Source organism: Photinus pyralis, unplaced genomic scaffold, assembly GCF_008802855.1.
Source record: "Photinus pyralis isolate 1611_PpyrPB1 unplaced genomic scaffold, Ppyr1.3 Ppyr1.4_LG8, whole genome shotgun sequence".
In the NCBI taxonomy this organism is placed as follows: domain Eukaryota; kingdom Metazoa; phylum Arthropoda; class Insecta; order Coleoptera; family Lampyridae; genus Photinus; species Photinus pyralis.
The window spans coordinates 17,427,702-17,451,426 of record NW_022170819.1 but is presented as its reverse complement, the minus strand read 5'-3'; the positions used below and the strand labels follow the sequence as shown (position 1 = coordinate 17,451,426).

Sequence of the window (23,725 nt, the reverse complement as noted above, 5' to 3'; positions counted from 1 at the left end):
CTTTTAAAAATGGCGATAGCTGCGTAATTTTTTCGTTTTAATTTTATCACTTTCCTAAATTATTAAATTTAATTTAAGGAGATGCAGCTGTTACGAAGAATTTGGCCTTATTTAAAAATTCTTAAATGGTCCATCATTAAAAAGCAATTCAAGAGTAAAAGTGGATTTAAAATTTACCTCAATAAATACATCTTACAATAGATTAAGTTTATGATGGAAATTCTTCTTCCTCGCCAGTGGATTTTAGTTTGGATAAATTATTAACAGATTTAAAATCAAATGTTCCAGTTTTAAAGGGAGTGTCGAAAGCTGCCCGTTATACCTGTCTCCAAAGAGCTATCTATGTTAATTTACAGATGTGTTGAAGAAAATCGTCCAACCTTTTCCTCTTCGCGTTTGCGGTTTTAAAATTACTACGCAAAAAAATAAGTCAAGAAAAAACCTAACTTCTTTTGTAAAAAATAATCTAAATCCAGAGATACAAATAGACAAGAAACTGCCTAGTATTCTGGAGCTTTATCATTATATTGTGACAGATGTCCCTACAAGGATCAAGAAATTGTCCCCCAAACTGCAAGATCCGGATTAGTTGTTTTAGAAAAAAAGCATGGAACAAATTATCTATTATTCCTTATAGACACCTAGACAATTTTGTTACCGAAAAGTAACGTTATTTCGGAAAATTGAGAAATTTAGAAAATGAGTAATTTTAGTTCAAACGTAAAGTTTACTTTGAAAAAGGCCGCTAATGCTAAAATCTAGAGCATCTATTAGAATGGCTGCTACTGAGGCCCAATTTAGTGTAGGCATAAAATTTCAAAAAGGAATAAATACCGCGCATCGTGGAGATCCTGAAAAATGTCTTAAGTTTTGTTATGTTTTGTTAAACGAAAGAAGAGACTTTATTTATTATCTGGACAGACGAATCCAATTTTTCAAAATAATATTGGCATGATTAATGCAAGAAATAATCGGTATTGGAGTACCGAGAACACCCTATAATTTTTTTTGGTTTAGTGTGCTATTTTGAAAGATAAAGTATTTTTTTGCATGTATGAAGGTACCCTTAAAATTGATCGGTATTTACAATTTTTAAGAGACGCGTTAGCAAATATGGTAGATGATGTGCCCTTAAATGTCGTTAGAGATTTATATTATCAACAGGACGATGCACCTGCCCACAATGCGTAAAGAGTAACGCAATATTTGAATATGTTCCAGAATCAGTGGAGTGGTACTAACGGCCGTATTTGATGGCCATTTAAAGGACAATAATAATGTGTATCCAGATTTACAGCACCTAAAAAACAGCATAGAAATAATAATATAGGCCGAAAAATACAGTTATGCATTAACGAAAATGGAGGACAATTTGAGCAGTATTTGTAAATGTATTTTGTATTTGTTGTTTTTGTTTCAAGGGAATTATTTTTCACATTCATTTGTATCGTCCATAGCACATTTATTTTAGCCATTCTAAATTAAAACTGATATAAATCTAAACGTGCATTTGCTCATAATAATAGATTATGAATTAGATTGCTAACATACCTGCCATTCTTGACCTTAGTAATTACCATCCTGTCTTTATATCTTGTAACTTTAGGTCTTACACAAACCTTTCACTGTGTAAATTACAAAAGCACACTCGTTTCACTCCTGATTTTAGAAAATCCTCGCGAGAAGGTATAAGATATAATATGATCAGGTACTTTTAATATACATAAAAGATGCATACAATGTGTGTGCATAAACGTCCATATCACATCCAAAATATATATTTAAAGAATGTCCACACTGGAAATAAAATACATATGTCCATAATGAATGTACATAGTATATACATAGGATATTCCCTGTACATTTTGGATTTAAAAGGTTTATAAATAAGATATCGAATGCTATGTGTACTACTAGGGCGTTCCATCTGGGTGAAATTAAGTCAACTAGGGCTTAGCACAAAATTTGGTTAGGGTTTGATACATTCCAAATTCTATTTTCAATCATTAATGAAAAAGTTTCCTTTCTTACTATGTCCTTGACCCCCTCATAATCTAATATTTTTTGTTTATTCATCTGTTTACTACATATTACTCAATTAGTCAAGTAGATATACTTAATATTGGATATGCTTCAAAATTCTAAAGGTTATAAGTCATGTTTCACAACACCAATAAAGTACAACTGTACACAATGTGTTGTTCACTTGTATCACATAGTCTATTCTCACAACGTGTGAATCATGACTGAATTTCTAAAACACATCTTCATCATACTCTCAGTTTTCCAGGTATACCTTTTGCTTATGACAATTGTGCACAAATTTCAACGTTTCAGGTATTCGCCATTGATGTAGATAATCGATTCTACACACTAGAGGATTATATTTGTATGGAACAACTTGGCGTAGATAAGGCTTTTGTAAGCAGCCATGTCAATGAACCATTCGTGCTAAGCAGAGGTGTCGAGCAGTTCAATGAGTACGCGGACTGCTGGGCGAAGGAAGCGGGACTTCTAGATTACGATGATCGTTTGGTGTATCCAGTGTGGGAATCTTTTGTCCCCAACTACATGTTTAACTTCATTCGTAAACCGTACTATCCCAATAAGGAAGAGGTGGCAAGAGAAATTTTAAACGCCTGCAAACCCACGGCAGTTGGGGACAGTGGTGCTGACAGTGTAATTTTGCTGGCAAATTGTCTTTTTGCAGAATTTATGGCACTGTAATAAGCTCATTGAATTGCGTTCTCGAAGAATGTTAGTATTTGGCACACTATTTCAAAACTTACTTTTTTAGCCAGTTACATAATATCTAAGTTAACAATTTCCCGTTGTAAAAATATGTGAATATAACTCAAAAAAATTCTCGTGGAGTACACCTCCCCCCCCCCCCACACTCCTCTCCCCGTAACACTCACAATTAATGTTCATTTGCTTGATTTTTCTCTTAAATTACCCAGAAGCTTGCATTAATTATGTTTATTTTTTACGGTAAGTACAATGCATCACAAAAAGTTACTTCCACTTTTAGTAAATATAAAAGGCGCAACAAAATTAAATTTGTTTTTTCATGTTTATGGAATAAATCTACGCGCGCGGTTCCATGCGGATTTAGAACGTCCATTGTTTCACGGAATGTTGTAGCATTAAAATATTATTTCTACATTACTAGTACTAGTACAGGACGGCTACATGTTTAAATAAAATTGCTACACGTCCTACACTTCTTATAAGTAGAAAATAGCTTTCATGAGGGTTATAATTTTTATTTTTATCGTGGATTAAATTTGTAAAATTTTGTTTCCATTGCCTTACTTTTGAGTGTCACATCTTCCGAAGTCTCGCCCTATATGAATAATTAAGTCCTGCGTCCTACGTTAAATATTTGATGGAGAAGGAAAATTAATATCCATCGGCTTAGCTCTTCTCTGTAAAATCTGATACTGAACGCCACTATACCTTCTAACGCTAAAGTAAACTTTTAATAACCCACGTTCCATATTTCACCAGATCCCCAACTATTTTAATTAGGTGGTGACAAACGGTCGTGTTGGGTTAATTTACTTAGAACTGCAACTTTGCTCATGAGAAACTTTTCATTATCTTCGTAATCCCTTATTTTCGACGTAAACCTTAAATAAATTTTAATTTAGAATTTAATTACCTTTGATACACTATCTACGCGTCTTGCTCCTTCGTAATTAATTTCGAGATACGAAATTAAGAAGTTGGCGTGCGTTTCACGAGGAGTGGGAGGTCTTCGATATCTATTACCTGTAGCAGCACGTAAATTGGAAAGATCCCTTTTTAAATAGACTTTAATTTCTTAATTGGTTATTATTTAGCCGATGGCGTGAGAAATATAGCATTTCGTATCAAAATTACCTAAAGGAATTGCGCACCATCAAAGCATTTGCTGTACATGGAGCTTTTGCCGAATTTATACGTTTTTGCATACATATAAGAGGTGCCTGCTGACGTCGAAGAAGCGTACATCTGCGCAGGATGTCTATAAATTTGAAAACGGTCGTATATAATACGAAAGAATGCGATCGTACAAAATACGTATTCATAAGGAATCAATCTCAATGTTCCAGGAGTGGTAAATTAAAAACGTATTATATACGTCTGTCAGGTTAACATTAAAAAATGTTTATTTATCTACTTATTTTCAACATTTCTTATACCAGTTTCGTTAGACTATGACATAAATAATACGTAATTGAATATGTCTAATTTATTCGTATTTTGGAGGAACTAAATATACCAGTATTTCAGCATGGAAAATAAAAGTGATGATATACCTATCCGTTTATAAAATTATTGCTAAAAAACGTTTATTTATATACATATTATGAACGTAGAACACCAACTCTATTGTTTATATGGATGAATAAAAATTGTATTTTAAACGTAGGGTATGATTGGTCTACAAAAAAAAACCGAATGTATCCTTTCAAAGCTCTTTAAAAACGTTTTTTAAACGTAAATGTGTTTGCTGGGCTGTTTGACTGATACTTCCTGCTTCTATGTGTAGGGGTTTTAGTCACTGGGCGTTATGACTCTCCGCAGAGGTCATGATGCTTTGGCTTCCTTCCATTTGCAGTTCATCTGTCTACTAGATTGTCGTACTGTGGTAATTTTTCCGTGTCATTAAATAATATATAGTGGGTGATATGTTATTAAAATGAGAAATAGGTTTAGCGCTGTCTGAACTGCGTGAAGTATGGAGTAAGTGCAGTCAGAGTATATAACAAATACTCTTGCGCAGTGCACAATAACGTAAAGAAAAACCGCAGCTGTAAATGGATCGATTTACTAATGAATTTGTTCTTTTTAATTAAATTACTATTTATCAATATTAAACCTTATTTCGAACACACATATTGTTACAATTTATAACTTAGCCATTTTTATAATATAGGTATTATTATATTCTTAGTAGAACCATCGAACAAAAACCTGTGCTTCTTATTCAATGGTAGAACCTAATAAAGTTGATATGTGTCCTCTAATACCTTGTATGTACAATACTCGGTGTAGAAACGATGATGAACGTTATCCCAAGGTCCTATCAAATACCTTTTGACTTATCAACATTTTTCATTTGATCTAAAATGCAAAGTAAACCAATTAAACGGACGTACACAGGTACCTACTTACTCCTAGGACTGCTTAGTACCATTTTCTCGATGAATATGAGTGGGGATTCACATGTTATTGTTAAAAAAATTGATACCGGAAGTGTAATGGCAAAATTAATCAATAGTATTTCCAGCTGAAGAATAAAACATATAGTTCTGAGAATTATGTACAATGCACATATACTACCAAATAACTTTCCGTTAAAACGAGTGGCATCTGCATGCTTTCGATTAGGATGATTTGAACCAAAATATGTGATAAGTAGACACTATACGATATCCTTGATAAAAATTTAAATTTTTTGCTAGACAAAAATCTGTTTACTATCCCTTGAAAGATGAAAAAACTTTTGATGGGCAGTATACGAGCTATTGTACCTACTCACCCCCATATCCAAACTGGCAGGCATAAATTATCCACGCAACAGCAAGTGACCATGCAGTTCGTGTAAGACGTCTTGCAATTACTATAAATGCAATACTGCGAAATCGAAAAAACATGCACGCGAGTATCACAACAATGGCAGTTGTCCATAAAACTACAACACAGATCTAAACTTAAAGTAAATTATGCCTCATAATTGATCTTCGAACTTGCTTTATTAATTTTTGTGTCCGACTTTCTGTTACTGTTACTGTATATGAGGTAGCCCAAAATCGTTCCAAGCAACCACGGACCAGCCACGTTATAAGGCGCCCAATCGTGCATCTGCCTAATAATCGGCCTAAAATAAGACAATCACTAGGGATAATATCGAAACTATCTCTCTTACGAATATCCAGGTTCACGAAAGAGCAACGTTGGGATAATACTCAAAATCACGCAGCCCATGGCAAGACAGCCAATTGCATATAGAGCTAGCTTTGGCTTTTTTAGTAAAGGTAATAGCACCAGTGGTGACAGAAGGTAAAGTTGCGTGTCCATCCCAAGGAACCACGTCTGCCCTACGCACTACAAGATTACAACACCTTATTTCTGTCACAAAATCAGTGTCTTTAGCAACCGACAGCATGTCGGACCTGATGTAGGTTGTAATTGAACCGAAACCTGAAGTAGGTTAGTAGGGATTGCTGCACATGACGAATATATGGTTAACGGGGCACTGTTCTGCAATATTTTAGGGGAACAGGCCCCGTTAGGTATTCGTTCTGAGCAACCTCAACGCTCAACGTTTCTTTCAATGTGAATTAAATCACCTATTTACATGGCAACACATCATAACAAAAACAACATTGAAAATTGATGTTTCAACACGTTAAAGTTGAAATTTGAAAAATATTTCCAACCTGGAGGGAATTATTCCCGAAATGTGTGCCAAGTGTGGAAAACCGTTTCCTCATGAAAAATAACATTTCCATTAATTGTACATCGATATCGATGAAAATTTTATCCAACTTGCAGTATTGCTATTGCATGTGTCAACGTTATTTTTTCATACCATCATTTGTTGCTAACTTTTCGGGGCCCGCTTTGGTGTATATACAATGGTGATTCCAAAGAATAATTAATGTATATACTGGTTGGGGTTACGTTGCTGGAAATTCCCGTTGCTAACTTGATTCCAAACATTTTCTAATAAACGGCACAATTTTTGATACCGAGGTAGGAATGTCAATTTTGTTTTTTACAAGCATTCCTTAGGTTAAGGCGATCCTGTTAAACTACTTACTATGCCATCGGGGTGATCAAAGTTTTGAATATACAGCAAGGTTTTCCACCAGTTTCTCTCACAAGCGCCAGATGCTCGTCCAACGATTTCGGACCACAAGGGTCCGGATCCCATATGCTTCAATAAGAAGACATAAACAAGAATAATGACACCCAGCGTTGGTGTCAATCTAACGTATCTGTGAATGTAAAACGCCAATAGATTGAACTTCTCTAGCTTGCCTGTTTTTCTCATGAAAACATAGGACAAAGTCAATCCGCTCAACAAAAAGAAAGTATTGACCGAAGCCTCGGATCCAGTGGCCACTATACCCTGTGTAATATGCGTTGCGAAAAACTAAAATAAGAAAAAGGAATTTAGAAACCTTACTTATTAGAAATTACCTCCCCTTTGTAGTTATTCCTTTGTGGCAAAGTATAAGCAAGCATATGGTGATGCGCTACAATGACCCATATCATCGTTAACACCCGCATTCCACGTAAACAGGTGATCTCAGTTTCGTCTGTGGTTATATCAAAAAGCCTCTTGGCGTTTGTGTAACAGGAAAAGGAAACCAATAACCAATGCGAAGGCTCTAAAACAATCACGAATCGTTATGAACGTTAAAACTTCTTTAGTTACCAACCCTTGTTCAGATGTTGAATTACTATGTCATAAATCGTGGAGAATATTACCCATAAAATCCAGAGAGTAAAAAAAGTTCTACAAATATTTGTTTTCAACATTAATCGCATAGGAACCATACATACAAAACAATTTTGGTTCCAACGTCTAATTGGAAATGAGTTTTTTTAGTTTGACAAGAATCCTCCGATACGGATACCATTTTGCTCTTCTTATAATACTTTGCAAATTCTTTGCCCGTGCACGCACTTGGTATGCAGATACCAATGGTGATATCCTCAAAGGTAGGTCGATCCTAAAAGCTTAGTGCTAACAACTGATCATATTTACATTACAAACTGTGCTATTCATATTAGGGAAAAACTATCACATCTTTCTTGATAAGTATGTGGCATTCCAACCAGACATATTCACCTTCACGGATGGATCTAAAACGTCCGTATCATCCAACCACTAGGACAACTTCCTAACGTATTCCAATGAGAGTTGGTAGGACTAACATTCAGTGCATGAAGTTCTTAAGCATAACATAAAGAATAAAGCTATACAACTTCAAGTGACAGCAGGGTTGGTTGGTTTGGTATTTAGTATACACTCAAGTCGGCTAAATGGAGGACTAGACAAGAATCCGATACTTACCATACTCGGTTGCAAAAACGTAAACAGTTTACCAAGGCAGTATTTGCCGGAGATTACAGTTTCTGGTGGACCTCCAGCGATATTTATACACTGGTCAAAAGATCCCAGTGAGAAAGAGTTGCCGCCCACATTCGCCGTTGGATACTTTCCGGACGCGTCATGCACTAAAACCGTAGGTATATGATAATTGCCACTGGACAGGGCAGTAAGTACTTACTTTCTACTGCCCATCGCTTCATATCCAAGAGATCCGTGACATAGTTAGATAGCTGTTGCGAACAATTTTTGGAGAAACCTTCGAAAGTTAGTGTACTTAGTTGAGGGGAAAAATCGAACACTTCCAGTTTTTCTCTTGGTACAAGGGCTTCCACAAGATATAGATGTAGTAATAGGCAAGCAAAAACACGTGAAGTATGCATTGCGATCTCAAGTCGTTGTGAACAAAATTATCGAATTGCCTGTAATTGATATGTTTCTTTATCAATTAGTGTCAATACCTTGAAATTTAAGTGTTTACCGATTTAGTTTCGGGTGAACAACGTGAAATTCGTAAATTTCTCATTGTTTAAAGACAGATCTTTTGAATTTGCTTTTATTAATTAATATAATACGGATACATTTTAGACAATGCAAGAAATAAAATTTATTGTTATGTTCATAATAATTAATTCAGCCAACTTGAATATTGTAGTTGTAGTAATTGGACAGCATTGTAATCGTACGAAAAACACTTGAACCATTTCAGGATAATGGCAATGATAAATAATATGAAAACTTGTATTTTCAAAACTATGGGCTGTGGGATAACGTCACATACTATTCTTGGCATCATTTTTTTTGTAATGATTTAGAAGAAGGCCCACGTAGAGTACAGATCGGTACGTTTGTAAAGACAAACTGACCAAAGTAGGTAATAAAGAATTTCTAAAAATATCCTTAAACCCATGGAAAATATCTCAGGGGGAGCAAAGCTCATGTAATTTATTAAATTTATTACGGAAGCATAATATTTTACTACAGCAAGGGCTCACATTTGAGACGAATGGACATCATCCACGCTTATGGGATTGAAATAGCGACATGTGATGTTCGTAACAGTCCATATACACTGCTTAACCAACGGTAAATTTCCGTTACCGTTTCCCATTCTCAATTACGTTACAATAATTTCGCTTTTAACAAACGATATTATAGAAACCAATTTCCAAATAAAATTCAAAGGGCCGTAACTTTTGAACTAGTAGCCCAATCTCGGAACTGTTGGAAATTGTGGATTCTACAGGCCACATTCTATAAGAAAATTATTTTTCCGGGTCGATCTGAGACAAATTTTTGTTTTTTTTTTGCCAAAAATGGACTGCACCAAAATTTCTCGGGAAAACACTTTTTCTTATTAATTTTGGTGCGTAGAATCCAAAACAATTCGTTCTTTTTCGATCAGACTTCTCAATCAAAAGTTATAGACTAGAAACCAAATTCGAAATAAAATTCAAAGGGCCGTAACTTTTGAACTAGTAGACCAATCTTGGAACTGTTTAAAATTATGGATTCTACAGGCCACATTCTATAAGAAAATTTTTTTTCCGGGTCGATCTGAGACAATTTTTTTTTGCTCCTCAAAAAAAGGCAGTGTATAACCTTCCTTTTTGCCAAAAATCGACTGCACCAAAATTTCTCGGGAAAACACTTTTTCTTATTAATTTTGGTGCGTAGAATCCAAAACAATTCGTACGTTTTCGATTAGACCTCTCAATAAAAAATTATGGACAAAAAACAAATTTCGAAAAAAAATTCAAAGGGCTGTAACTTTCATTCTAGTGGCCCAATCTTGGAACTGATTGAAATTGTGGATTCTTCAGGCCACCATTCTATAAGAAAATGTTTTTTCCCGGTCGACCTCAGACAATTTTTTTTCCGGCCTCAAAAAAAGGCAGTACTAAGTTATTCAAATATTTGAGAACAATTTAGAAATGTTTAGAGAAAGTTTCCATTGTCACAAAATCAAATATAAAAATCCGATACATCTGAATACCGAACTCGATAGTCTACGTAATTTAAAAACAATAGGGACCTTTCTTATATCCTTAAGACCATATGTACCAATTTTCAAAGCGATCGCACGTTTCTAAACAATTATGCACACGGACAAACGGATGGTCAAAAATGGATCTGTTCCAAAATCGCTAGGATTTATTTCAGAAAGGCGTACGTATCATGTGCACGACGTACGATCGCTTTGAAAACTGGTACACGTATTCTTAAGGATTAAACTGGTTTAAGAAAGGTCCTGGTAGGTACCTCCTATATAATAATAATAATACGCTTTTACTCCCCTTCAATTTGTATATAACAATAGAAATATAAAAAAGCTAACTCCATACAAAGTATAACTTTAAGTAGTATTAAGCATTTTATCTGGTATACTATTTTAAATTTTTAATGTATTTGAGTGACAAGTATTTGAATACTTTTTACTGTATTCGAATACTTTTCAAAGTATTCGAATACTTTGTATAGTATTCGAATACTTTTTGAAAGTATTCTGCCCAGCTCTGGGATCCGTTTAATGAAGGGGTTTCCACATCAAATAATCTTATCTTGGTAGTGCGGTTTCCCTCACTTTCGAAACATGCGGTAGGTTGCTTCACTCTACCGGGGTCGGGGGGTGACTTTACACTCTAGCACAACTCATAGCTACGTGCTACGTTTCTGATGAGCGTTTCCAAGCAAAACTGTTTGCTACTCTTCCTCACTCAACCCACTATACAATCACAAACAGCCATGCCTTTACCTGGGATGCGAACCCAGGACCCTTGTAGCCAAAGTTAGAGCTTCTAACGTAAGTTCATCTGAGCTACGCAGGTTACTTACCTAATCGCCCTTAACACATGAAATTTTACGGTCTTTAAATACACATTGTAATTTTGAAATAATCAAAAGGTGTACATCCATTTTACTTAAATAAAATATACCCCTTTATGCTTAATACTCTGCTAGAACCCAAAACTCTTATAAAAGATATTTATCAAGCTTTGCCTTGGGATGCGTAATTCCTTACATATAAGGCTTGCTAGCCGAATTTAATTCAACTTGAGGAAGCCCTTCAGTGATTCTAACATATCTCGTATGGCAGCTATAAATACAAACTTTGAGTAAATATTACTCCGAAAATAATTTAGTTATTTGGACTCTAATTTTACTTTTCTTGAAGTTGTAATTGTATTTCTATAAAGTTTCAGTTTAAGGTGCTCCGAAGTTTGCGAGCTTGCAAAGCTTAACCTTAAAATCCGAAATAACTTTAACTGGAATGTCAGAAGTTTCTACGTCCCTTTTTTTCTTCTTATAGTAATCTTCTTGTACCCATATCACAAAACTTTCATTTCACTACATCGGACAGAAGCGCCGCGTGTTTTTGGGGATTATTCTGAAAGATACCCTTCTTTTAGAGATTAGTTTGTATATTATTCATATCATTTGAGAGAGGCCCGCTGACATTGCGATAAATCGACAGATTTAGGGTAGTTCAAGTAAAATTTACATAGTGTAAGTAAAGTTTATCAAAGGGAAATGGAATTGCGGTGGATGGTAGCAGGTGCGTGTAAAGGTGGAACTAATGGATGGTGCGAGGTTACCATTTGGCGCGCTGATCGTTTACGTCTTACTTCTGCTTCCTCTTCCGGTTTCGTTAATGGATGATCAAACTTGAATATTGAATTTGCCTTGTAACATACTAATAGTAGGTAGTAACCTAATCTGCAATCGATTTTTGCACTTAATTACAAAATGATAATTTCTCGCCCAATCCTCCACGGAAATTTAAATAAAAGAAACGACAAAGGGATGGAACTGAAAGCAGTCGATTACAAAAATAGCAGAAATGATTTTCCTACAAGAATGTTTAATTCCCGGCGTTCTGATTAAATTGTAATCGTTTCTTCAGTTCAACGAATAATTTATTAGACATTCATTCATCCCCAAAATTGTAAGGTAGAGTAATTTGTAAGTCATATCGTACTCAATATTTAATAATGTCTCCTACTGTTTCTGATTTCCATATTAAATAAGCTACAGAAGTTTCAACTTAAAAGATTCCATTTACCCCTTTAATAATTTCGACACGTTCTGAAAAGCCATTATTCATTGCTTTTCGTTTACCTTCAATTGTGCGTACACTTTAGAGGAGAAAGGCGGCTCAATATTTCTTTCGGGAAGTGAGCGCAGCCCGCTTTAAGTGCGAATTACCCGAAATGATAATTAATTAGTACATTAAGAATGGAAGGGAACTAATCTTATATGTCGCCTTATACTTTACCTGGTATGGTACTAATTCCATTTGTTGTTAATTGTCAGATTTGTACGAATAATATAATATTCAAATGAAGTATGCTATTTCCACAGCGTGACGCCTTTAACTTTAAACAAAACGGTAATTGGTATAATGATCTACGGTAACAGAATATAATTAGTAAAAGCCTTGCTATAATGTCTAATGCGTTTGAAACATTTGCGAATAATCTCGATTATATTCTGTCGAGTTGCGTTTATTACGTACGGCGCAGGTCATATTGGTTTTCTAATAAAATAATTGCGGAATGATGTACTGAGGTAAAATTTACTATTGCTCGTATTAATACCTAATATACTATTCCGGAAGAAGGACAGGAATGGTCAGTTGAAGTTTCCGGGGTCCTGAAATGCTCTTTTTACATTTGACTGATGCAGTAATTTAATCAAATCAAGCACTCCAACAGAAACGCAACTTTCTGTTCTGCTTCATAATTTTCAATTATGTCAGAGATTAAATACCAACAAAACTTGAATAGTTTGTTTTCATTCCCGTACGTATTAATTATTTTTGGTTCATGGTCACTGCATTAATTGTTTGAGATTCTCTGATGTTACTTTTTAACGGAAAGTGGCCTCACTTTGCTACGAACTTGGGGTAGTTCGCGTACAATTGGTAAACCCATTGTTAATTGGAATGGAAATCAACCGGCCAGATCGGCTTTATCGGGCTGGTAACGGCTAAACCTCCTTGGCCTTGCAGTTCCCACTCTCGCTTTAATTTAGCATAGGAAAAGACACCTGCTAATTATGGCTGAAATTCTAAAATATTAATTTGCCCTCTTCTTGTAAGTGACAAGACAATCTTTTGGGGAATCTCAGTATCTCTTTGAAATTACTGCTTTTTTTACATACATGTAAAAGCTCTTAACGACCCATGGCATCTCTTAGAAGCCCAAGTCTTGAAAATAAAGGCGTTTTAAAAACTGTAAAGCATTTAAAGCGCTCTGGTGACTCTTGGAGATCTCGTAAATGTTAAAGACCTTTAAAATCTGGTAGAGGTCCTTACGCAGCTACAATTACTACCAAAGATTCTTTGTGATAGTTATAAGTTTCGGCTTTCAAACACTCTAAGTCTCTTAAGAGCTGTTAAAAATGTTTGTCAAAGGTTCTTTAAGCATCTAAAGGCTTAGATCTGTAAATGACCTTAAAAGCTCCTCAAAAGTTTCGGAAGAGCTCTGTTTTCCTCTTCAAGAGAGAATAAAACAACGTTTTTCTGCGTTGATGTTTGTGACTCTTCAATGCTTTAAAAGGCCAATAATGTGAATCTCTAATTCCAAGTTCTCTTTTTGAATATTTACAGTACACTTTTATTTTCGTACACTGTATTTATTTAGTACACATAAGTACATTGTCCTGTTATTGGAAAATATTATTCTGTTGGAAAAAAAATGATTGTTATTATTATTAAGACTTTTTAAAGCCTTTTACAAACTTCTACAATGTAGTGTTTTAAAAATCAATAAGAATCTTCGAGAGCTTTACAAGCTTCCATTCGCTTTGAAAAATATATGACCTTAAATTCGTTTGTAGAATAGTAAACTACCTACAAGGGCGTTTTAAGAGTCCCCAAAACGTTTCTAAGAGCCCTTCAGAAGGATTCCTCTCCTGTCTGTAAAAGTTCAACATTTAAGGAGAGTATTAATTAAATACCTCTACGGCCTGGTAATGATTAACCTTGTAAAGAATATCTCTAAAAGTATTCAGAGGTGTCCAAAGGGCCTTTAAAACTTTTAATAAATATTCAGCCTACATTCTTGAACCTCTTAAGAGTCTCAAGAGCCAACTTATGGGGTTTTTTTATGCCTATGACGTGGGAGTTGTAAAAACCTTTTATGTTGTTTAAAACAGTTTAGGGCGTTTATCAGTCTTTGACAATGAGTATTTAAGAGATTTTAACCGTCTTTATAATAATGTATTTAATCTTTAAAAGCCTAGTGTCCTTGAGTACTTTTACGGGTCAATGTGATTCTCCAGGTCTTTTGCAAACTTTAATATTCTTTAAAATACTATAACCCCCCAAGGTATTTTAAAACTTTTAAGGGACTTTACAGCATTTAAAAGATTTTAGACATACTAGGTTTTTTAAAATAACTGGATTGTACAACTCTAATATTAAACACGGATTCTGTGATGTTTTGTGACTTATAAGGCATACATTGAAGAACCTTTAAACTGTTATGCTCCATTTAAAGCTTTTTATAGGCGGTTGGGGCTTTTAGAAGTTGTTTGCACCCATATGACCCTTAAAACACCTTTAAGCACCCCTAAAGCTTGTAAAGTGTTTTAAATTATTCACATCAAATACTTTTAAAGATTGTTAAAGGTCCTTACAGAACCATAAAATGCCGTGGAGGTGACTCTAGGATAACATAACATTTGGTAAATTTGGTGAATAAAGATCCAATAAAGCTTTTAAACGGTTTCAGAGCCTGTAAAAGTATCTTATAGACCTATAAAATCTCTAAGAAATTATTCAAGGCTCTAGCGTCCACGAAGACTCCAAAAAAAGTTCAGTAGGTCTCTCGAAAGCTTTAACGTCTGAGCTTTCGAGCTCCTCTTAGTGTAGGAGGTGCTAAATTCTCAATGTCAACTAATAAAGTACATCGTATGCAGTTAAATTTTATTTAAGAAAGACATTTATTCAATACCAGTATGGGTTTTAATCCAAGCGCCATAACCCGAAGTACGAGAATATCCAGAAGGATTACCAGAAGCGCATCCCGCAACGTGCACAAAACTTACGACGCCAATATGAACCGCTGTGCCATTAGCGTCAATTTGAATCAATGGGCCGCCACTGTCACCCTGTAAAAATGAGATTAAGGACTGTCAAACCATTTCAACTGGTGAGACTTACATTGCAGGTGCTTTTTGCGTCTTCCCCTGTACAACAAACGACTTCATCAATTACTGCAGATCCGTAGATGGCTCGGCAAGCTTTGTTGGGAATTGTTGTTAGATGTACAAAATTCAGTGACGAAGAGACCGAGGTGGATGCTAAAAGAATATTGGAAAATTGTGGTTTTGCAATTTGGTAATTACAAACCATCAGAAGTTTTCCCCCATCCGCTAACGGTGACTTTACTGTGATCGGCGACGTAGTCCTTACCGAGGCGTATTGGTCTAATGGTATCTACAAACAAAGCGCTAAGCACACAATCTTTGGAGGGGTTTTCATTCAACATACCGGTAAATTCAACCTTCTTTTGAAGATTAATTAAACCGACGTCGTTGTTGAGGGTGTACGGGTTGTACGATTCATGGGGGAACCCTTTGTCAGTTACTATCTTGACAGTGTGCCCACTAGAGCTCAAGCTGCCCAAACCAATCTCGAAGGAATACGCACTGAAGTAGCAGAACCGTGAGGTGAGGGTTGCACAGTTTCGTTTGCACTTACCCTTGGACACAATGTGCCGCTGTCAAAACCCAACTGTCTGAAATGAGGGAGCCTCCACAGAAGCTGGTGCCGTAGTTCGTTTTGAATCGATTTGACACCTGCCATGGGAATTGTCCTTCCACCGCAGGAACGCCGTTTATAATACGCGGCCCTAGATTTAATGTAAGCTTTGATAGACTATGTAAATTTTAGTACTTACTCTCAACGTCTTTGTTAAAAGCAATTGCTGGAGACTAAAAGTGGATGTTAAACGGTGCCTTGAACATAATTGTATACTCACCGATGGAGATGCGACACTGCAACCAACAAATAGAGCTAGGATTAAGAACTTCATCTTGATTACTACTGACTGGAATTGGATTTTGGTCGCTTTTATACCGTTTGAAATGGCACTTGTTAGGAAAAGAGCTAATCTAATCGATGTTTTTGCACGTTTAGAATGTATGTGTTTAAAGGATAAAAATGCAAATAGGTAGGTACTAAAAAAGATGAGTGCTGTGATGACGAATAAAAATGTTAAGTAGAAGCGTACTTAAATGCCGATGCAATGTCGTTGCTTCAGTACGTCAAGCATTTTAATGATTTTACTAATATTGTAAACGATCTACCTGCCATACTGCCAGATTGATACGTGTATTCGAAAATTACCATCAAGGAACGAATGTAAAATGCCATACCACAAGGGGCTTTGATATTTTTTAAATTTTTGTTAGCATTTAAGGTCCATTCATTCATTCTACAAATAGAACAAAACGATAATTCTACTCAATATTATCTAAAAAGTGTAGGGTATACATATACTTGAGCCTTGCCTTGTCATTGAGATCAGTATCATTTCAAACATTTTTAATAATTATAATCCATGATAGTTGAGTAGCCTCTTATTCGACAGTACATATTGTCGTATTGGATGCTCTTCGTTATAATTTGGACCCTTACGTCTCAAATACATTTTCACTCAGAAAACTATAAGTAATTTTAAACTTTAAACTTTAAATATCGTCACTTTCGATGTCATTAAAGGCCGAATATTAATAAAAATTTGCCTAGTTGCATGCTACCATCGCCTAATGTATAGAATTCCAAAAGTTTCGAACCACAGTAGAAGGACTAGAATTCTGTTTTTTTGTTTAGAAGCGTGTATCGGGTATGACAATTCGATTTCCCTCAATTGGACCTATCTTCCAAACAAACAGCTCTTGAACTTTAAGCTCAAAGTTTAAGCGTACCTACGGAAAAGTTCCACTTGTTTTTTGAGAGGTTCATTCTTATAATCAGACAAACTGAAGTAGCATAAAGGAAAAAGTCATTCCACGAGCATTCATTTCATTCATGTTATTTCTCTCTTAGCCACTACACGCACTTCCATCACTTTACCCGCCCTTTCTCTTTTAATGTGTTTACCATAGTAGCCTAGAAGGAACCGTGCGGTTAATTCCGTTGTGACAAGGTGCTCTGGTAAACGGCGTTATCCGTTTACATTCGAATTAGTACCCACTTTTAAAGCGGAATGTAACCCTCACCAACCTTTTCACTTGAGAAACAAAAAGCTCTCAAATTTTGTGCGTCAATTTTAGGGGATTACAATTCAATGTGCATGTATTCAACATCAACACTTCCACAACTCCAGATGCACTTGTGCTTCTTTTGTGCTGATTTATGCGCCAATTAAAAGGAAACGCAAATTCTTTGAAATTTGTGGCCGTAGTTCTCACACGAATATTTTGGACATTTATTTGGATAAAAACGTTTGCCTCGGTTCCCTTTTCCACCCACTTTGTTTTTATATACTCATACGTTACACCATCCGCAATTAATGGGTTTTACCGTGTGCGGGACCTCCACCATATCCCGTCGGACAGACAGACGGACGGACAAAACCCAAACAATAGAACATTTTTTTAATTCTTAAAAAAGTGCGCTTTAAAGTATAGCCACGGAATGTGAAAGGGTGAAGAAAAAAGCAAACTTAAAAAATTTTTAAAAAACCACTTGTGTACCTCGTACACGTTAATGACTTTGCTATCAGGTAGCTGCGTTGCAGGATAGTGAAGAAAGACATAGAGCAGAACATTTGAGAAGCTGTTCCAGTGTTAGATTAAAGCTTGCAACGCCAAATCGAAATTCTTGTAATTATCACAGGGTTAAAGACGCAAGAACACCTTTAATTAGTCAAAAAAGTTGTTTGGAATGTCTCAACACCTGAACAAAATTAGATGTGTGAAAAAATATAGCAAATATGCTCCTGGGTATGGCTATAACTTGGCATTGCGTATTAAATGGCTAAATCCATGCTCACTTTTAATTTCATGCAGTAGTTATCAAACTGTCCGAGACCGCACAATAAACTGTACATATGGAGGCGAAGTCAGGAACCGTTTCTCACTGCATACAATTTAAATTGGAAACTGAAAACGGTAATTTAGTCTAGTGGTCTTCAATGGACCAAATGGCACTTGTAGAATAAAAACTCAACAATGCATACAGCTCATAAAATAGCCGAAGGCACGTACAGATGTGGATACGTACGGACAGATATATTTTGTTGTAAAATGTCCATGACCATCTCACTTTGTTTATAAAATTTCGTACCACTTTACGGTACAAATAAAACAAGTTAAAAAGTCCTTATGCAAACATAAATGACGAGAGCGTATTTTCCTCCTAATAGTTAATGCTGTCCCATTCTCTTCATGAAACGCTTGTAATTGCTTTCGTAAATAGCATTGACATTTTATTGAATACCTTCATAAATAAAACATACCACGCGTTAACAGTAATTTTGAAACCGGTATTAGTTTTAGTTTTATTCAAGGTGCCTACATACGATATTTCGTTTAACTGCTTTCATAAATAAGAAAGTTGCCATTGCGCATGCGCAAAACTAAATTTTGCCACTGGTCTTAGATTTGTCTTTATTCCAAATGCCTATGTATAAAATTTCATTTAAATCCCTCCATAAATAAGAAAGTTGGCATTGCGCATGAGCAAAACAACATTTTGAAAACGTCGTTAATTTTACTTATATTCGTAGTGTTTACATATAAAGTTTCATTTAAATATCTTCATAAATCAAAAAGTTAGCAGTGCACATACGTTAAACCAAATTTTTGACACTGCGCATGCGCAAAACCAAAAAATAGGGGTATGCACGGAATCGTTCGACCAAGCCCTTTCAAATGAGCCCTATATCGACAAAATCCGTTCAGTGGTTTAGAAGGAGTACTTGTGACGGACGGACGGACGGACGGACGGACGCACGCACGGACGGACGTCAAAGTGCAGCCAATAGCGATTTTTCACTTTGAGGAAAATACGCTAAAAAGTTAGCATCGCACATGAGTTAAACCAAATTTTTCACACTGCGCATGCGCAAAACCAAAAAATATGTGTGTGCACGGAATCCTTGGACCAAGCCCTTTCAAATGAGTCCCATATCGCCAAAATCGGTTCAGTGGTTTAGAACGAGTACGTGTGACGGACAGACGGACGGATGGACATGAAAGTGCAGTCAATATCGATTTTTCACTTTTAGGAAAATACGCTAACAAAGGCAAGGTAAATGAAGGGACAGAGTTTTTTGTTTGTATAATGCCCAATTAGGAAAGTTTATCTAATTTCAGATCATCCTAGTAGTTTCAGGTTATTGGAAAGTGCTCCACTAAAAAGTAACAGTTACCTTTACCATTGGGAAAAATGCGATAAAAAATCAAAATCGTATAACTCAAAAGTTTTGAACCCAACTGTACTTAGAACGCATTCTTTACGAAATTTCTGAATAAATTTTGCTTTTAACTGGCGACTATAGATAAGAGCGTCTGCGCGAAATTAACCTCTATCAAAGAACGCCGGTAAGTTGCTTATCCTCTGCGTCATCACCTATCCTTCCACCTCATTATAATTCCCGAATGCCATTTGTGCGCGATATTTCAAACAGTTTGTTAGTGCAGTGAAGTGTATCGTGTTTTTCCAATGGTAATGGACAATGGATCCTCCCTTGGAGAGAATGAATTAATTAAGGCTAAGGGTGAGTTACTTTATTTGTATTAAAGTACAACGTAAAAGCCAAGGGTAACAGGCCTTCGTATGGGTAGGTCAAAGAATATTCCTATTACTAAAACAAAAATTCAAAAAAGGTTTTCCCATTTAATTATGTAGTAGATTTTAGTCGGTGTTTTTGGTCAACAATGTCAAAAAATCAGCAAACTAAATTGTGGCCACATATAAGGTGACGTCACTTCATGTCCAAAAAAGTAATTATAGATCATACAAACAAATCAGGATCCATCGTAATTATAACGTTCTTAATTAAAACTTCTTATTATTATCCAAATATTAAATTAGAAATAGAAACACAATTGTTACCTGCCGCATGTGTTTAGAGATAACGCGCCACGTCATCAAACACGTGTGGCCGTTGGAGTGAAGTTCTGAAAACAAATGGAATGCGTGTTTATTGTGACAATCAAAGGTAAATTGAATTACTTTCTTTTGAGTTTATTAATCGTTTTTGTACATAAAATGCGGGCGGTGTATTAAGGCATTAAAAAACTGCGGCAAATAGGCAAAAATTGCGTTGCGTTATGCGTTCAATTTGTATCGCCAAAACTTGGAAATTAACTTGCAACTTAGAAATTTAATTGAGTTCTTTGTACGCATTTCAATACCAAAAATGTACAAAATTAGTGAAAAGGTGTCGGCATAAAGGAAACTTATTTTCTTCATTCTTCCATATTTAAAGCGGCAATAGTATACTATACCCAAATTAATTCAAAGGAACAGCACATGTAAAACTGGCCGGCTGATATTTGCGGTTGGGTGGTTTTTTAAGCACCCAAAATGCGAGTGCATTAACCATATATACCTAAACATTTAAACTCATAAATGATGGCAGTTTTTTTTAATGAGTTTACCGAATCCTTCCGTTTCTCCGTATGTGAGTGCTTTGGTCTATTTTCTTACAAAAAAAGCGGTAAAATTAACATTTTGAAAACGGTATACCGTTTTATTGTTCCAATGTAAAGAGTAGCGTAACTTGCAGCTTTCCTCCCAATGTAATATCCGTTGCTTGAAGTTACGTTTAGGTAACCTTTCATCAGAAAGTCTGAAATTAATGAAAAAGGGGCTTCTTTGGATTGTGAGAGACGCGAAAATTCTCCGTCTGTCTGCACTTCCTTTTGACCGTGCTTTCACCCAACGTTTTACTGCAAAATGCGTTGAATTCTAAATCTTCAAGGAAATGTAATTTATAACAGTCGAAAAAATTTCTCCGTCTGTCAGCACGTTTCCTGTCCCTGCCTTTGCTTTACGTTTTTGCGGAAAATGCAATTAATTTTAAATTTATGTAATTTAGAGGGGAGAAAATCCTCTATTTCTGTGTGCCTCCTCTGTTCGTGCTCACTCCTTTTACTGGAAGAAGGAAATAATTTCAATTTTCTTAAGTAATTTAATTTGTACCAAACTGGAAAATCTCTCCGTCTGTCGGCACCTCTTCATGTGGGTGTAATCACCTAATTCTTTACTGCGATACGCAATTAACCCCCCATTTAAGCAATGTTGTAAATTGTAGAAAACAAAAATGATCATCTGTCTGTCGGCACATCCTTCTGTGTATGCATTTGGAAAATTTAAATTTAAAGGAGTGCTTTTTTTGTCGTGCCTAGCAAGCAAGAAAGTTCTTCCGTCTGTCTGATATTACCTTCAAATGTTTTTTTACCCAAAAATGTAATTAAGTCGAGAACTTTCCTCCCTTGTTCTGTGCAGTGAATTAATTTCAATTTTAAAACATAATACTTTTTTATAATGTGTAGGGTTAAAGATAATTCCCTGGTCTGTGTGTACCTCCATTTTCCCAAGCTTTCACCAAACTCTCTACAGGCAATTGTCCTTTATGTAATGTTAAAATACAGGGTGTTTTTGATGTGCTATTTCCGATTTTGCAAACATCTTTTTTGGAAAATTAAAAAAAAAACTGTTTGACAATTTGTTTCATAACTCATGAAGTATGTACACATCAAATTTTGTGAAATTCTCTCCATTTGCGTAGCACGGCCAAGAATTGCAGTGGATTTCTTTTTCGAATTTTTAAAAACTAATCTCTGATTTGTGATTTTCATGTTCAAAAACCCCCAGATACCAAATTTCGTCGAAATCAAAACTTTTTTCGCACCCCCATTTAGGGGTGCAACCGTTTGTGGTAGGAATTTTGAAAAATGTTTTGCAAAATCGGTAAGGGCATACCCTATAACCTAATCAAAGACGTGCCACTAATCTTTGTAACTCTTATGGTTGCTGAGAAAAAATTAAAGAAACAATGCAAATTTCAGCACCCCGAAACAAAACACGCTGGATCCTCGGTTTATTTGGAAAAAGTGCTTGTTTCGATCACCTCTACCATACCTATTTTTTTTACATACTTAATACGAAATACCCTGTGTATTTCCCCGAATACTACTAAAACTTTCGCTCTTGTAGGTATAAACTAAAGCTATCCGTGCCTTTCCCGGAAATTAATGAAACCTCTGCTCGTGTATCCACTAAGGTTATTTTTCCTTACTAATGTCTGGGTGGCAAAAATGACGAATTGCGGATAAACGACTCATTTTAGATATTTTGTGTAATAACAGTCACACTAAAATTGAACAAGGAATCGAAATATCAGTAATATACAGCGAGTTCTATAAAAAAAATGGAACATTGATATTTAAATCACCCGGTATAATAATTGCAATTTCGTTGAAAATATTTTTAGGTTGTAGTTCTTCAACATTTCCAGACAATTAGTTTTAAATATGGGCGTTAAACTTACAATTTTCCACTCACGCACTAATGGCCCATCCTATACACACAAAGTAATCGGAAAGTAACGAAACTTCCTCTCCGGTATCCACCACTATTTTCCCCTACATTTTTTAAAAATGAAGTCCTCCAAAAGTTGAAACTTTCGCTCCTGCATCCACTAAAGCTATCTCAACGTTTACATCTTTTATCAAAATCTTCGAACAGCAAAGTTTAAAAAATTTAATTCCTAAAAAAGTGTAATATAGGGCATGTGATAATACTATTTTTTCCGACGATATTCTGTCTGCCCACAATTCGTTTGTAATCTTAGAAGAGGTTCTATCTATGTCTGTAATTTGGAGCGTATGAAAAAATTCCTTGCTCATTACAATTAGGAACATTTTAGGCCTATTGCAGTTCACAATTAAAAATTTATCAAAGGGATAAACCTAGGGATGAACAGACCGAGGGTCGGATATGTGGAGATATTTTCCGTACAAGAGTCGTCCCCGTAATGTATCTTGTAAAAAAATATCAGATTATTTAAGCTTGCCACAGTGAAGTAAAATTTGAGTAAAGATGGTACTGATGGGAAAGAAGTTCATAAAATTCCACCTCTCCCATTTAGCAAAATACGCTAAAAATCTAAATTGGATAGTTTTGAACCCGAATGTACTTTTACAACGTTTAGTTAACAGGTGCATACAAAATTTGCGATAAATTTTGCCTTTCACTGCGATTAGAGATAAGGCCGTTGCGTCGGCGCGAATTTGACCTCCGGTAAGTTGCTTTATCGTTTCTTCTGCCTCACAATTTTCAAATTGCATTTGTTCGCGATAGTTTTAATCGTTTGGTAGTGCAGTGTTAATGTATCGTGCTTTTTCCAATGGTGATGGACAATGGCTCATCCCTTGGAGAGTTAAGGCTTAGGGTGAGTTACTTCATTTGTATTAAAGGACAACGTAAAAGCCAACGTAATTAAATGCACCCACTACAAGGGGTAGCATATCTTTCTATGGGTAGGCCAAAGGTACTTCTATTACGTAAATGAAAATTCAAAAATGCGCTTCCCATTTATTTAGTAGATTTCGCTTTTTTATCGGCGTTTTTGGTCAATCGTGTCA

General features: G+C 35.6%; 3 protein-coding genes across 7 annotated transcripts in view; 2 read left to right on the top strand and 1 right to left on the bottom strand.

The window, feature by feature from the left end:
- LOC116177939 (autism susceptibility gene 2 protein homolog) overlaps window positions 1-23,725 on the top strand; it is a 391,669-nt gene that overhangs the window by 135,142 nt on the left and 232,802 nt on the right. The gene's annotated exons all lie outside the window — the stretch shown is intronic.
- LOC116177950 lies at window positions 2,166-2,865 on the top strand. The gene is made up of 2 exons (XM_031497153.1): window positions 2,166-2,290; window positions 2,338-2,865. Exons 1-2 carry the CDS (start codon window positions 2,243-2,245, stop codon window positions 2,725-2,727), a joined length of 438 nt encoding a protein of 145 aa, XP_031353013.1. The 5' UTR covers window positions 2,166-2,242; the 3' UTR covers window positions 2,728-2,865.
- LOC116177941 (nose resistant to fluoxetine protein 6-like) lies at window positions 4,803-8,498 on the bottom strand. The gene is made up of 12 exons (XM_031497136.1): window positions 8,295-8,498; window positions 8,078-8,241; window positions 7,564-7,733; window positions 7,440-7,516; window positions 7,198-7,388; window positions 6,815-7,150; window positions 5,918-6,096; window positions 5,743-5,869; window positions 5,531-5,696; window positions 5,332-5,474; window positions 5,164-5,278; window positions 4,803-5,112 (listed from the first exon to the last, which is right to left on the bottom strand). The coding sequence occupies exons 1-12, from the start codon at window positions 8,494-8,496 to the stop codon at window positions 5,075-5,077; spliced, it is 1,908 nt and encodes a 635-aa protein (XP_031352996.1). The 5' UTR covers window positions 8,497-8,498; the 3' UTR covers window positions 4,803-5,074.